We start from the raw sequence: 14,821 nt of genomic DNA, 5'->3' as shown, positions 1-14,821 counted from the left end.
GAGGAGTGCTTTTAGAAGTTGAGGTCAGAATTTTTCCTGCAATCGGATTTGAAGCTTTCCCCCAGAATGCAGACCATATGAAATGCAATCAGGAAGGGCAGTGCCTCCAGAGCTCTACTCCACTGAAAGTGATGGGATTTCCATTTCTGAATTACAGTCCTTGTAGATTTTGCTACAAAAGGCATCCGGAAATATTTTATAGGGAATGAATCCTTCTTTGGCAAGCAACACACTGACTAATGCATCTCTTCCATTGCTAATTTTGTGATTAACATTACAGATGGGTAAATCTCTACAGGTTTTGGGGGTCATATCTGGTTTGCATATGCATTTAGAAGTTTGGATGTCTCCCAGCTACTTTCCCCTTTTAAGCAACCCTCATGTAACTGCAAAGAAGGCAGCAGGGCTGACACCAGGGTGAATTTTTGGTCTCCAATCTGTAAAATTGGGTGGAAAATATAATGAGAACAGTTGCAAGGTTTGTGGCATTTCCTTGTCCTGATTTTTAGCTAGAACTACCACCAGCTCAGTCATCGTCATAGCATCTTGGCATGTGCAATCACAGTGTGGGGCAGAAACCATAAATTCAAAACTGCCACAAAACTGCCTAAAATAACAACTGAATTTGAAAATCCAGACTGTCAGAGAAGTTTGAGAATAGCTCTAGGAAAGGGTGAATTTATGGCATAATCATCTCACCTATCTTTAATTACAGGCAATCTTTTGGACATGAAGGTTGTTGGGAGTAGTCAGCATGGATTCCCGAATGGGAAGTTGTGCTCAACCAACCTGGTAACCTTGTATGATGAAATTACTTGTTTGGTAGATGAGGGAAGAGCAGGTCAGAAAGCTTTTTGACTGCAATAGATTCTCGTAGAGACAGAGTTGAAGTATGGCTGAGGTCAGCAGATGGTTAGGTGGACTGAAAATAGGCTGACTGGCGGAGCCTAGACGGTGTGGTCAGTGGTAAGAATTCTAGCCGGAGGCCAGTAACTTGCAGTGTGCCCCAGGCATCAATATTGGGTAGAAGACTGTTTAACATCTTCAGTAATGATCTGGATGATGGGGCAGAGTGCACCCTCAGCAAGTTTGCTGGTAACCCAGAACTGGGAGGAGTGGTTGATACACCATAGGGTTTCTGTGCCATCCAGAGGGACCTTGACCCCTGGAGAAACGGGATGACAGGAACCTCACACAGTTCAGCAAGGACCAGTTGAAGGTCATGCACCTGGGAAGAAACAACCCCAAACATCAGGGCATACTGGGGGCCAACAGGCTGGGAAGCAGCTTTGTGAAAAAGGACCTAGGGGGTCCTGGTGGAAACCGAGTTGACCACAAGCCAGCAGTGTACCCTTGTGGCAAAGAAAGCCATATTATTTAACCATAAAACCAGAATTTGCCATCTCTTTCCCTTAGGATTTCATTAAGAAACTTTGCTGTCTCTGAACACACAAAAGAAAGGGCATTGTGCCAGATAATAAATATCTAGATTTTGATGAACAGGTCTGACAGATTCCTCCACTTGAGGCCCCATTGGTAAGCAATTTATCTCACTTACCTATCTTTGAAGAAAAACGTTTCTCCTCTAATTTGTGCGACTCCATCAAACACAATGTCATGCTTGCAGAGCTCTGGAGTGACCGGTCCAAGGGTTGGACGTGGGCCTGGCTCTGGTCCAGGTTCGACGTCAGTCGATGCTTCTGTAATGGTGGACAGAGATATTCTGTTAACTCTGAAATACAGTGCTGCACAGGTTACATGGAGAACATCAACTACCATCATTTCTAGAAGGGGAATAATTTGAGGCAGTGCTTGAAGGACAAAAAACCTGTAATAAAATCTTTTCAGAAGGGTGGTTGAGTACAGCTGAGAAGGCCTCAGGTTCCTCATTCAGGGCACTGAGCCTGTGTGATTCTCTATCCATGTTGAGCTGCATAATTAATTTGAAAGGTATTCAGAAGTGACTATACTGGGTTCAAATAGTAACATCACAGTTTTTATTTTACTGGCTTCTAAAGAAAAGAAACACCTTTCAAAGTCCTTCTATTCAAAATTATCTGCAACTCTGCTGAGAGAGACGTCAAAGTGGGTTTCTCTTCTTTCTAGGAGTGCCAACGTTTTGCAAGTAACAAAGATGCATTTTGAGCCATTTGTATGTCTTTCTGCCCCAATCAATAATCAAAATGTGCTCTTCATAACATGCCCTTTGCCATCTGGCTTATTTTATTTTGGTTTATTATTTGGTTGCTGCTGTGTTGCCTTATGAGACATTGACATCAGGTTGATTTACTGTATGAAACGAAGTGGAGTGTAGCTGATTTGAGATAATAATAATGGAAGAAAACAAAGCTTTTTAAAAATACGTTGTATAGAAAGCAGTTTTTAAAGGATTATATCAGTCATAAAGAGGCAAGAAAGATAGTTTCAGGTTTTGAAATGTGCCTTGAGACAACTGGGTTATACTCTGAACTCTAACAAAGATACTTTGTGTGAGCTTAGAAAACTCACTTAACCTTGCCCATGTCTCAATTCCCAGTCTTAATTAAAGCTGCTAAGAACAAGGAAAAAATGGAGATTCAAATCAGTTTTTTGATAAAAAGGTGTCTCGTGTGGTGTAATCATTTTGGTATATACTTATTATCATTTCTATAGGTGTTGAATACTGTAGAATATAGTCACAATTAGGAAGATTAAGAAGTAAAAAGCACAGAAAGAGATGGTATAGATTTTCTTTGACTGCGTAACTGAGTGTGGTATACTTGTGCCTCTAGAAGGTAGAAAATACATACATGGGAGGAACTTCAGCCACAATAATACTTATGCATTTTACTAAGAGTATCTGTGGAGAAAATAATAAATTTTAAAGATGTAGCAACATAAAAATACTTCAATCCACTTTTTCCTCCAGGAGCTTTCCAAATATGTTTATGTCAAAGTATCAGCTCTCACACTCTCTGCAAATGTTACTGTGACTGTATGGCTTGAATTGTTGTGGGAAGGCAACATGAACTCTTTCCGAGCTGGGACAGAAAACAACATCCTTCGCCTCTTACAGGGAGTTGCGATCTGGAAAGCTCAGAGTGTTGTAGACAATGACACCCAAACCCACCCGCATCAGGTATTTCAAGCTAGAGAAAAGCACGGCATTTCATTGTCCCAGTAAAGGTGTTAGAAATTTTCATCTAAAGATTTTGGTTATGCAGAGTTCTGGAGCTCCTGTTAGTTCAATAAATTTAGTGATCCTTCATCCTTAAATTGTGATATGTAATTGAAGTAGGAGCCCTAGTAATAACAAGAACAAAGCACGGAGGAAGGAATAGAGCATGTTTCTGGCACTGGTGATATTGTGCAGGCTGTAATTTACTGCAAGTTCTGAGTCCCAAACTTCAATCTGTGCTGCATGCTTTTCTGACGAGTTCTGTTGGTGAGGGAGGACTTTACCGTATAGCTCCTGGATCCCTTTAATGTCATCCTGGGAAAGTCGAAAGTTCTTGGTGTAGGTGTAGATAGGGGCCATAAGAGCTCCTGGATCCTCAGAGTGCTCTAATCCCATGGCATGGCCAAATTCATGAGCAGCAACCAAGAAGAGACTGTACCCTAGATAACAGAGCAAGATAGTATTAGCTGCTTGCATCTAAACAGAAGTGTATCATGCAGGTTATTCATAGTCTTATAATTTTATTTTCCTTGCTACTCGTAAAAAATCTCCCAATAATGAATATCATAATTAGTATTTACAGCCTCCAATGCTGAATGTTGTACACGTTGCCAGAAATGGTATTTCATTAGAGAGATTCTAAAACCTCTCCTGTAGTTGATATTTGCTGCTGTCTCACATGCAAGTGACTTTGACCACAGTCTTAATACTTCTGTGAAAAAAGATAAGTGTAGGAAGTAAGAACAAACTACTTTTTTTTTAAGCACAGAATTAAATTTGCAATCTAGACCTCAAATTTTACTTTTCATCATGAGATGGCATGCAAGTGGTAAGCAGGTCTCTGCATCTGTAGTGTTGTACCAAATATTGTTAGGTTAAAAAGCTTTTATCATAGGATGACATTTTATCAATTATGCCCAAACAGTGTCTGAAATTTGATGGTTACTTTCCTCCTAAAAGAAAAATCTGAATCTACCATTTGTTTGTAAATGTGTAAAAAGTATTTTGCTACATTTAATTTTACCCATGTTACAAATAAAGACAAAGATTAACAAAACTAATTAACCATACAAACTTTATCTTGTCTCTTATTTTTTTAAATATAGATTTTTATCTTTAGCAATATCAGTCACAAATTTACTAATTTTTTTTACATTTAGCATTTGTTCCTAATTTGGCCAATATCAGAATGTAGTTATTACATACAAGTGAAATACTATAGTGCTTGTGGCTTTTAGCCTTGGAAGGAAAAACTGGTGCTGAGAAAAACACTTATTTATTTATTTAATGTTTTGGGGGTATATGTTTTGGAAGTATACTTCATCCATATAATTTTAGAAAATCTGCGTGAGGCAGATGAGCTCTGAGACTTGACACTTAAACAGTAGTCTCACATTTAAATGTAGAGGTTTTGCTCAGATTTCGGGGTGCAGAGAGGTAGTGTACCCTGACTGTAGTGATGAGAATGACGTCATCGTAGGTGTGATGTCATTGGTGGGGTCCATATGCTGTTACCATTTTATTGCTCTGACAAACTGCGTTACCTTGATCTGGACAAAAGCCCCACTTGCGGTCGTCATCATAGCTACTGGTAGAAGCACACCACAGCTTGCCGTCGTTGCGACCCGCACTCGTACAGGACTCATATTTATTCCCAAGGAAGATGAAGGGGAATACACAAGGGGCTCCCTCTGAATTTCCACCAACTGTTGACATGGCTATGGAAAATGGCAGAAAAATACAGTGACAGTGAGGAGGGAATCCCTTTTGTGAGATTAAGCTGATGCATCTTCTGCTAAACTACACATTAAAAGAAAGTGGAAAATCTGTGGTCCTGTTAAGAACATATGGACTGACATTAAAAGTAATATTTGAAAAGAAAGTTGTCTGACACAGAAAATGAAAAAAAATAGGCATTGCCATTGCAATGAACTTGCCAATAGTTTTGGTGGGAATAAGAATGAGCCCTGGACTGGTGATCGCAGCTCTGAGGAAGCAGCAGTTACAGTTTTGCGGAAGGTGCTCGCATAGCAAGTATCTTTTGGTGGTCTTTCCTGGTGATGTTTTAAAGAGTGTCTTGAATAGGTTGAAGGTAGGTTTAGTGCTCAGAAAGGTTCAAGGGCTATTGAGTATCCACCTGGTTAGTAGGTGTCCCACCGACACATAAGCTTTGAAGTAAAAAACCCCAAAAGGTCCAGAAGAGGAGTCATATCAAGGAGGACTTGTTTTGTACTGAGAACAGGGTACAGTTTAAAAGCATTTAGTTGTAGATAATTTCCAAAGAAAAGGATATCAAACGTGGAGGATTTTTTTTACCCTTTTTTTTTTTTTTTACCAGTACTTTTGCAAAAACTTGTACGTTTTTCTGCTAAGTGGGTTCTCATCTGTGTAGTACATGGCAGTAATATATAAGAAATAACATTTGTATATACATGTACAAGTATTTTCGGGGGGGAAGATGCTGTAGCTAAATTTAAAATTACAGTTTACAATGGGTATCATAAATAGAATAGAAAAAGAATATAAAACTCATTTAAATTAATTTACACTGCTACCTACCAATTACAGTTCTTTTCAAATTACGGTCTGTCTTCTGGGAAGGTACAAGTGAGCAACACAGAGGCAAAGGTGGTTGTGTCCCTAATTATTTTTTTTTTTCCTCATTCATTATTATTAGTTAATAAGTGAGAAATTAATTAAAAAAACCCCAAACCCATAGCTGTGTCAAGTAAAAAACTTTTAACCTGGAAAAAAACTTAAATAGGTGTATTTCTTGGTTCCAGTGATAGAGACTGTGGAAATATTGATTCTAGCTATATTGTTCTTTTGTTGAACTGTTCTTTAGATTTTTCTTTTCCTAACTGTGTAGCAAGTTAAAACGAATCTGATCCTTTCTTTTATTTATTTTTTTTTTAAAGATCTGTAAGGTAAAGTTGAAGGGTTACACCTGGTTATCAAAAGAAACAGGAAGCCAAATACCAATACAGTAACTGGTGAGGCCACTTTCAAAAGACTCAAAATCCAGGATGGATGTACGTTCGAATGTAGCTTCAGGTGCTACAGGTGGAGTGTCGCTTCCCCTTGGCTCTGTTAAAAGCCTGAGATTTTAGAACTGCCATAGCTCTACTTACACAGTCTAAGTACTTATGGGACTCTGGTCTCTATCCTAAAATTCTACACCTGCCAAGCTATACAAGGCTATAAATTAATCTTTGTTCCTTTATGTAATAAAACTTGTTAAAAAGTATAAAAAAATGGGAAGAAAGAAGAAATCTATTTTCCTGGCTAAACCATATCACTTCTTTTGAATTGCTGAAAAGATCTATTAGCTCAAGCTTAACATACTAAACAGGATTTTGTTTTCCAAGTGTAAATGGTAAGTATTAAGCTAAAATATTATGCATGGTTTCTTCTGCCACATGAGGCTTCTCTTCCAAGGCCATTAACAAATGGTAATCTACTCATAAATATCCTGCAGTGGTAGGCGTTTAGTGCTATGGTTCAATGACATTTGTGTATCCCTCATAAACTTGGTGTGCTATGGCATACCATATCATTTACAAAGGTTGCTCCTGTCCTAGTTACTTCCTTGGGCACCTATGCTGAAATTGTGCCTAACTCATCAACTTCTGTGTGCTCTGGTGAAGGTGTAAAAAAAACCCCAATGACAAATTAGACTGTGTTATGCAAGCAACATTCCTCATACCAGTCTCCGGACAGAATCCATATTTCTTATCTCGATCATAGTCTTCAGTGGTTCCACACCATCGGTATCCATCTGTCCTGCCTTCTGTTGTGCACTGGTCGTAGGACTGGCCTTGAAATTTAAAGGGAAATTTGCATGGCTGCCCGTCACCATTGCCGCCCATTGTAAAAAGTGCTGTAGGGAGAACGAAAGAGAAAAATGTCAGTATGTGACGTTCAATATCAACAAGGAATCACAATGTGCCAACAGCAACGTGTGAAGGTCCTGACAGAGATCAGACAGCCATCGCGCATGGTTCAGTTCATGCTTAGAACCTCTATTTTACACCAAGAATGAAGTGCCTTGGCAAGATAGAAAAGGGAAGTTACATTCTCACGAGTGTATAGAAAAGAATGAGTGATTGATCTTTAGAAATGAACTGCGAGTGAAGAAAATTCTACCAAGCTGTTTGAATGTGGTTTGCATTGTGTGTATCCTTTATGGCCTGTCTCATCACATGGAATTAACATCCCTTCTGGACAACACCACTTAGAAAAAGGATTCTGAGAAAGTCACTCATGTTCCTTAGTGCTCTGCTGATTCATTTACCTTGCATCAAAAGTGTCAGCTAGAATGGCAAGCTTCGTACAGAGCCACAGACAAATCAGATCAGTTTTTCCTGATGGCCACCTGTGTACATTTTCAGGTTCTTTAAGGGGATGACATACGCTAGCGTTCAAGTCAGATAATAACCTGTAGACTTTTCCTCTAGGCTTTGCTTCTCATTTCAAAGAATCCCCACAGCTGGGCTCAGGCACGCAATAGATAAGCAAGAGGGGACAAATATGACTCCTTCGACAAAGCTGAACACCATAGGCTTCGTTAATGTTCCTGAAGGTAGTGTATTGGTCTTCTAGGGGGTGTTTACTGGCCATCTACATATGCAAACAAGGCCCCAGAGCTCAACCCTGAGAACCAGAAATCTCCCTCATGGATGGAGTACAGATTAAACTGAGTCAAGAGTTCTGGGATGTGGTTTAAGATTTTAGTAAACCTTCTGGAATGTCTAGAGGAAGACAGATAAAATCTCTCATGCTGATATTAAAAAAATGTATGTCCAAATTTACATGAAAATGCAGGGACTTGGAGCATCTAACGTCTTGTGAATCTGCTGTGTCTTATCTTGGCTGCTCTGTATCCCTGGGAATCCTTAATGGTAGGAGAGTGTCTGAGTGCCATGTGCTAGTGAGAGGAAACCATGAGGGCAACAAACTGGGCCGGGCCTTGCACTGAACAGACAAAAATCCTTCATGCAGCCACGCACTGATTCCCCTTGAGATTTAAGAACAGCACCTCAGAATGAAACATCTGTTTGAATTCCCCATGTAAAGTGTGCGTGATGTGGCATTTTGTAAGGCAAGGGGACACCTTTCTCCCTCTCCTACCCCCAGTTTAAAGCTACAGCTAAAACCCCAGCGTGTATGTGGGAAGGTGGCAGGTTATTACTGACTTTGCTGTTGTCATTTTTGATGACCAAAAAGCCATAATAATGTCTTTGTGTAGGGTTTGAGGGGCTTTGCTTTTGCTTAATCTGATACATTGATGGAAAGAGACATTGTTTATGAGTGTGCTTCACCTTTAAGAATAGTAATGATTAAAAATGCTAGACCTTTTCTGGCCGAAGAGAGACAGGGAAGGACTCTAATGATGGGATATTGTGACACAGATGATTCATTTTGCCTTTTCCACTTGAATCTGTAATTGGCCACAGTATCAGGGGCAGGAACCAGTAAGTTACTGAAATAGATCCCAGTCTCACTAAGGAGAGGACTGCTCTGCAAAGCTTTGCAGACCTGGCTCACATGGACCAGTTTGCTGAACTTCTGTTCTGGCCAAGCTCTCATCTGTATCCTTCTGCATCACGGGCATGGAAGCAGCCACGCAGAGGTCCTGTCTCCAGGCTAAAGATAACATACGCTGCCTCCCTAAGAGAGCAAGCTGCAAATGTTTGCCTACTGAAGTGTTAGGAATCGTGCATTAACTAGGACTGTGACTATCGTGATTGTGGAAAGACTTTTTAACAAAGAAATGATAGGATTGGAAGGCAAAATTAAACTGAATTGTTTAGATGACTCATTTACCACATGAGCTGCTTCCAGCTTTAGATCTGGCAAACTCTGTATTTTAATAGCCATTTTTTATTGGTTTAAATGTAGTTAAGTTGCAAAAACCTTATGGAAAGTCAGCCTCTTAGTGCTTTGTGTGGAGTCTTTCTGAGTCACAGTCAAAATGCAGTTTCTCATCATGTGATGGTAACAATGGTTTTAAGCTTTCAAATCCTGCCCCCTGCCTTAACTAGAAAATTCTTTGCTTTAGTGTAAATGAAAGCTAAAGACAGAGACCAGGTCAGTATTCCCCAAAACAAAACGAAAGCTTTATTTACTTGTCAGGGGACCTTAAAGGGCCTGACTCTTTTTCTGCATCACGCTAAGCTCAGCAATTTAAAAATCAGTGAAGATATGCTGATGTGAGAGCAGATTCAGGCTGGACATTACTAATCTGTGAGTTGCACTGCACTGCACCGTTAGCTTTTCCCAGAAAAATCAGCCAGTTGTGATGTACAGAAACCTCAGGCTGGAAAGCTGCTAAACACCCTGTGGCACAGCTCCAAGGTGGAGGTGGCTGCAGCTTCCTGAAGGTTCTCCCTGGGAGAGCAGTCAAGCAGCAGCCTACAAGAACTGTGACCACTGGGGGGGGAGATACAGGCAGAGTACAGGTCTCAGTAACATTAGATATTGGAGGACCAAAGTTAGGAGCTTAAACTCCTTGTTGTATCTGTGGGGTTGGGTAAAGAGAGAGATTCAAGATCCCTTGATCCCATATGGCAAAGGAGAGGTTCAGCACACCTGTGTAAGATTTAAGTAATAGGCAGATAACTTTCTGCTTTCCCTTCTTCTGCTTTGACAAGTGATAGTTGAATCTACAAAGATCTGGGATGAACTTTAGAAGAGTCTGATGCAACAGCATAGCTTTAAAAATGTTTCCAAATATGCAGGGTGGCTCTGTAACAAGAAGAATTGAAACTAACTTCAGTGAATTAGGAATGTTGCCCCCCAACACAGAGTCTATGATGTAAATCCTTGCCTATCTGAATTTATTAGCTGGGGTTTAGCATATGGGGTCTTGGAATAATAAGTGAACAATGCCACTCTGAATTTAATAAGAAACATCTGTGTATAACTGTTCAAGGATCTTGCGAAACAAATACATCAGAAACAAAAGGCTGAAACCCTTCCCTTCCGTTTCAGAACCTTGACACGAGCATTTCCAGGAGCATCAACTTCCAGAACAAACTCTCCCAGAGAGAGCTTCACTGCTTAAGTTTTCAGTCTTGTATGAATTTCAATTTTACAAAGGTATTAGTCAGGGTATGTGAATCTTGGTTTGTTCTATAATTTGGGCTTCATTCTAACTATATCTGAGCATTTAGAGTATTTCAAAGAAATAAGCCCAATTTTGCTCTTTTTTGGCCAGAAGAATTAACCTGAGGGAGAGGAGATTTGGGGAAAGGTGGGGGATGAAAGAGATGGCAAAGTTTTAGGAAATAATAATTGGGGGTGGGGGTGTATGTGCATGTACATGCTTATAATCTCCTGAAGTAAATGTTAGGCTAAAGAAGCTAGTTCTGAAAGTCATGTAACTATTGATAATTTATTTAATATTTTTTTTTTTATGAACTGAAGTGTGTTAAAAGTTCACACTCCTGTGTGTTCATCCCCTACAGTTGTATAAATAGCTGTCATCATGGTAGACGCCAGCTCTGGATGTGATCTATCACAGGCAAATAGGGTTCTGGAAGTTAAAGAATACTTTTTTACCACATTAGGTCTAGAAGACTGGTATGTTCTAAAACAGGTTATCTTTGTAAACCACTAGCATCCTGATGCAGAAAATGTGTAACCTTATATTGGAAAATGTATGGTCTTGCAAATGAACTTGAGAAATCCCCAAAATTTATCAAGCAGGTATCCATTTAGTGTTTGGCTACAAGAGGATACCAGAGAAGTTTTGAAGACAAGGTATCTGAACTTTTTCTACATGCACATATCTATGATCTTTCAAAAAATTACATGTATTAAACTGACACATACATATTAATACATATACTGGCTTTTTTACAGTACTTGTAGAGGCTTGCCTGGGACATATCGGGCTGTTCTTGTGCATTCCTGGCCTGGCAAAACCCTGGCCATGTCTTGTTTTGTTAGCTTTGCATCTTAAGCATCACTAATTTTCTTTCAGCATTCTGCATTCTTTTCTCTTGTACTGACTGCGTGCAGCCATAGTATTATAAATAAATTTAGTACTGTTCCAAGCAGGATTTGCATGAGTTGAAAAAAGCTCCATTGTTTTATTTCATTTTCTTTCATAACTCTCTTATTATTTGTTACGACACAGCAGTAGCAGGCAGGAGTTTTAGTGATCCCATGGATCCATTGCTCAGGATGTAAGGTAGCAAGAGTGATGAAACACACCCTGCTGCCAAAAGCTTATAGCAGCTGGTTTTCTGCAAAGGGGAAAAAAGTGAATGTGGGGAGCTGCAGTACTGGGAATACCTGTGAATATAGGTGCCAGCACTGGAGCTGGCAAACAGGAGATGGAACAAGTGGCTAAAAGCCCTTACCTTCTCTACTCTTCTCACTGCTGGTAAATTAGCATAGTAGGCTACAGCCAATTATACTCAATTTCTTCTCTAAAAGTTTCCTGCTGTGTGATACACAGGACATCAAATTAACACTCATACAATAATAAATTGTCTGAAATCTTATATCCAATGGACTCACCAAGATTTGCAAGCCTATAAATACATGTTCCTGATGTCTAACAGCAAACGTATTGTCATAATTCCATTTGAAAGAGAATAATCATATGGTGTGTATTTCTTTAAAGTTATGGCTATATTAAAGTATTATACACATTGTCTAATCTGTAAATAAGTGTTGCCAAATATATAAATTGCTTGTGAAACAGAGGATTCTGTTCATAGTCCAAAAAGTTAGAAATTAAGCATGATCTTAGCTTTCCTAGACCCTCTAGCAGTTTTATACAGATACTGAGTTATGATTTCTGACATACAGTGCCATTCCTGTATCTAAAGTGAGCTGTTGGCACTGCTTTGTAAGTAAGAGCCCTAAGACCTTCATTAAAAATAAAAAACTATATTCTAAAAATGCAAGTGCTCTCCTGGCTAGCAATTTGCAATGTATCAACATACAAATAACTTTGTACCAGCTTAGATACTCACTTGCAACTCAATCATTTTTCTTTTGAAAAATGGTGTGAGGTCATTTAAAGGGTGATTTTTGACAATAAGTGTCCTGTTGCACTAAAAAGGCTCCTAGAGTCAGAGGATCTGGGCCACCAGTTGGTGAAATTGGTATGCAGAGTTATAGATGTTTGGCTTAATGGGTTTCATCCTTAACTGCTAGTTTTTGTCAGTTACTGCTCTGGAAGGAGGTGCAATCTCAATTGTTTGTGGAATGGCCTGCAATTTAGGGAGATATTTCTGTCATTTTGTGTGCTCCATCTCCAAATTTGTCCCTATCTGTACTCTAAAAGGAGGTTGTCTTTCCTGGCTTATGAAACTCAATTTGTAGTTCATTGATGTATATATGGGGCTGACATTGCTTTGGGCATATCTTCAGTATGTCCTCGTTTTTAGAGAAAGGCCTTGCCTGGGTTATCATCAGCTACTGACTCCTACACCAAGGGAACCTTTAGGGAGTTTTGTCTGCTTAGATACCGAGGAGATACTCGAGAGCAGTAAATCTGAATCTGCCAGAAAGGAAGTGGAAAAAGTACGAGAAATAGTGGATGAGCAAATAAGTAGGGAACAGCCTACCAGAAAAAAAAAACAGTAGAAACAATGATCTACTTACACTCATGGGGACAAAATCCATATTTGCCATCTGCATCAAAATCTTTGGTTGTGGAACACCAGAGGAATCCATCGCTGCGTCCAGCATCTGTGCAACTAGTGTATTCCTTGCCATTGAACCAGAAGGGAAATTTGCAGTATTCACCATCTGCGTTTCCGTACTTCACTCTAACCACTATAAAGAGAACAAATGCAGTGGTGAAATTAGTCACCAATTGATATAAAAAAAATACAGTTTCTGGACATCTTTTCTTGAGGGATACTGGTATAGAAATGCAGGCTGAATTTCCACTTTGAAATTCAATATGCTGCTGGTCTCTCCATTGGCAAGATGTTCATAGCTGAAATAATAACTGGTAATTTTGAAAGAATTACATGGATATTACTCATGGCAAAGTGTTAGAATGAACAGTCTTAAAAGCCGCCCAGAAAAATATATATGTTGTTGTTACTATGGCAAGGCAAACTTATAAACATGCTGTTAATACATTTAGTAATTTAGTTTCTTTGGTAATATGGTCTAAAATGTTCAGTATAGTTTGAAAGGTTCCAGGCAGCAGCTGAGCATGAGCTGAACATGCCTTGTGCCTCATAAACCACTTTGGCATTTCCAATGTGACTTGAATGAGATCTGCTGCAGCACTGGGGGACAGGGTGGTAACACAGGCACACCCAGGTCCTGGGCTTTATTTCAGTTTGTCACGTGTAGCCTTATGACTACAGAACTGGTGCTGTAATACATGTTAATGTATAGGTAATTCACTTATCCATAGCATTTCTTTTAATGGCAATAACTAACTGGATGCTTGTGCAGTATTTCCACTAATAGGGAAAACAGGTTCCTCTGGTTCGTTGTTAGTCTGAGGCAGGGCCCTAGCCCGGCTAGCACAGCTACCAGTCAGTGCTTCTGCTAAAGTTAAAAGAAAGCCAAACGGAAGGCAGTTGACCATTCTGGTATTGAAGTTTAATTATTTTTTTCAGTGGGAGGACAGCTGAGAAAAGTAGAATTTGAAATGAAAGGCAAACATGAGTTTGCATTCTTATTCCAAGTTTTTTGAATTATTTTACAGTAGAAGAATTGCAATTAGTCCTATATGATTATGGCAATGATCAAGCCAAAAAAAGAGGTTCCAAACTACTTGGTCTTGTTTGTCTAGTGCATGTGATGTATCTGGACTTCAGTTGTTTTTTTTCTGAAGGGCATGGCAGCTTGCCTGTTAAAGATTCTTGGAGGTGTTCTTAATCCAGTGTTTGAAGTCAATTTTGTTTCAGTCAACAGCATGAGGGATTTATATTCCATTTGTTTTTGACAGATACCACAAGTATATAAAAACTTAATCAGGTGGGTGGTTCAATTTTTAACAACTGGAGCCACAGCTTAAGGAATCTTAAAAACGGTATGTCAGCAGAAAAACAACGATCAGTCTGCCTCTTACAAATGGACTTGAAGATGTTTTAGTTTGAGCCTGAGTCCCTGAAAACTGAAACATTCAAAATTGTAGTTGTGGCTTTTTACTTTTCCCACAATTCATGAAGGTGTGCAGCATCAGGCCCGTTACTAATTCAGTTTTTCAAGGAGCAACAGTACAGGAAGAGAAAGGGAAATCCTAGATAACATTTTTTTAGGAATCATATAAACAGGTCGTAGATACCAATTTAAATTGTGTTAATTAATTTTCATCCCCTAACATTTCTTGACATGTCAATGAAGACATTCAGTGCAGTGCCTGAAACAGCATAAAAAACCCCATAGCAGCCAGCAGGCCATATGTTCTAAACCATTAAAAAGTCTGGTACCTTGCCCTTCTCCAAGAGTCCACAGTTCATCATCATCAAAGTGGGAGTCTCCTCCAATTCCTGGCCCCGGTGCAAAGGCATGAGCCAGGAGACCGTCTTTGCCGTCAAATGGATAGCCATCACCATGTTCTGCAGGCAGCAGAAAAAAAAAGAGCAGTTTCGAATGACCTCAGCTCTGTCAGAGTCTGTACATGGATTATGATTATCGTGTGTACTTTCCCATCCAAGACAGCAGCAGAATACT

The 14,821-nt window shown here is 39.5% G+C and overlaps 1 protein-coding gene across 1 annotated transcript in view; it reads right to left on the bottom strand.

Annotated features, from left to right (window-relative positions):
- The window catches only part of MMP2 (matrix metallopeptidase 2), a 35,508-nt gene that overhangs the window by 12,272 nt on the left and 8,415 nt on the right, over positions 1-14,821 (bottom strand). The window contains exons 4-9 of the mRNA XM_080364761.1: positions 14,578-14,706; positions 12,782-12,955; positions 6,864-7,037; positions 4,702-4,875; positions 3,442-3,597; positions 1,559-1,700 (exon numbers count right to left, since the gene is read on the bottom strand). Of these exons, the coding sequence (XP_080220887.1) occupies positions 1,559-1,700; positions 3,442-3,597; positions 4,702-4,875; positions 6,864-7,037; positions 12,782-12,955; positions 14,578-14,706 (949 nt within the window). The remainder of the gene's footprint in view (positions 1-1,558; positions 1,701-3,441; positions 3,598-4,701; positions 4,876-6,863; positions 7,038-12,781; positions 12,956-14,577; positions 14,707-14,821) is intronic.

Source organism: Falco punctatus (genome assembly GCF_963210335.1).
Source record: "Falco punctatus genome assembly, chromosome: 14".
In the NCBI taxonomy this organism is placed as follows: Eukaryota; Metazoa; Chordata; class Aves; order Falconiformes; family Falconidae; genus Falco; species Falco punctatus.
The sequence above is the reverse complement of the archived record's forward strand: the minus strand, read 5'-3'. Positions and strand labels throughout refer to the sequence as shown.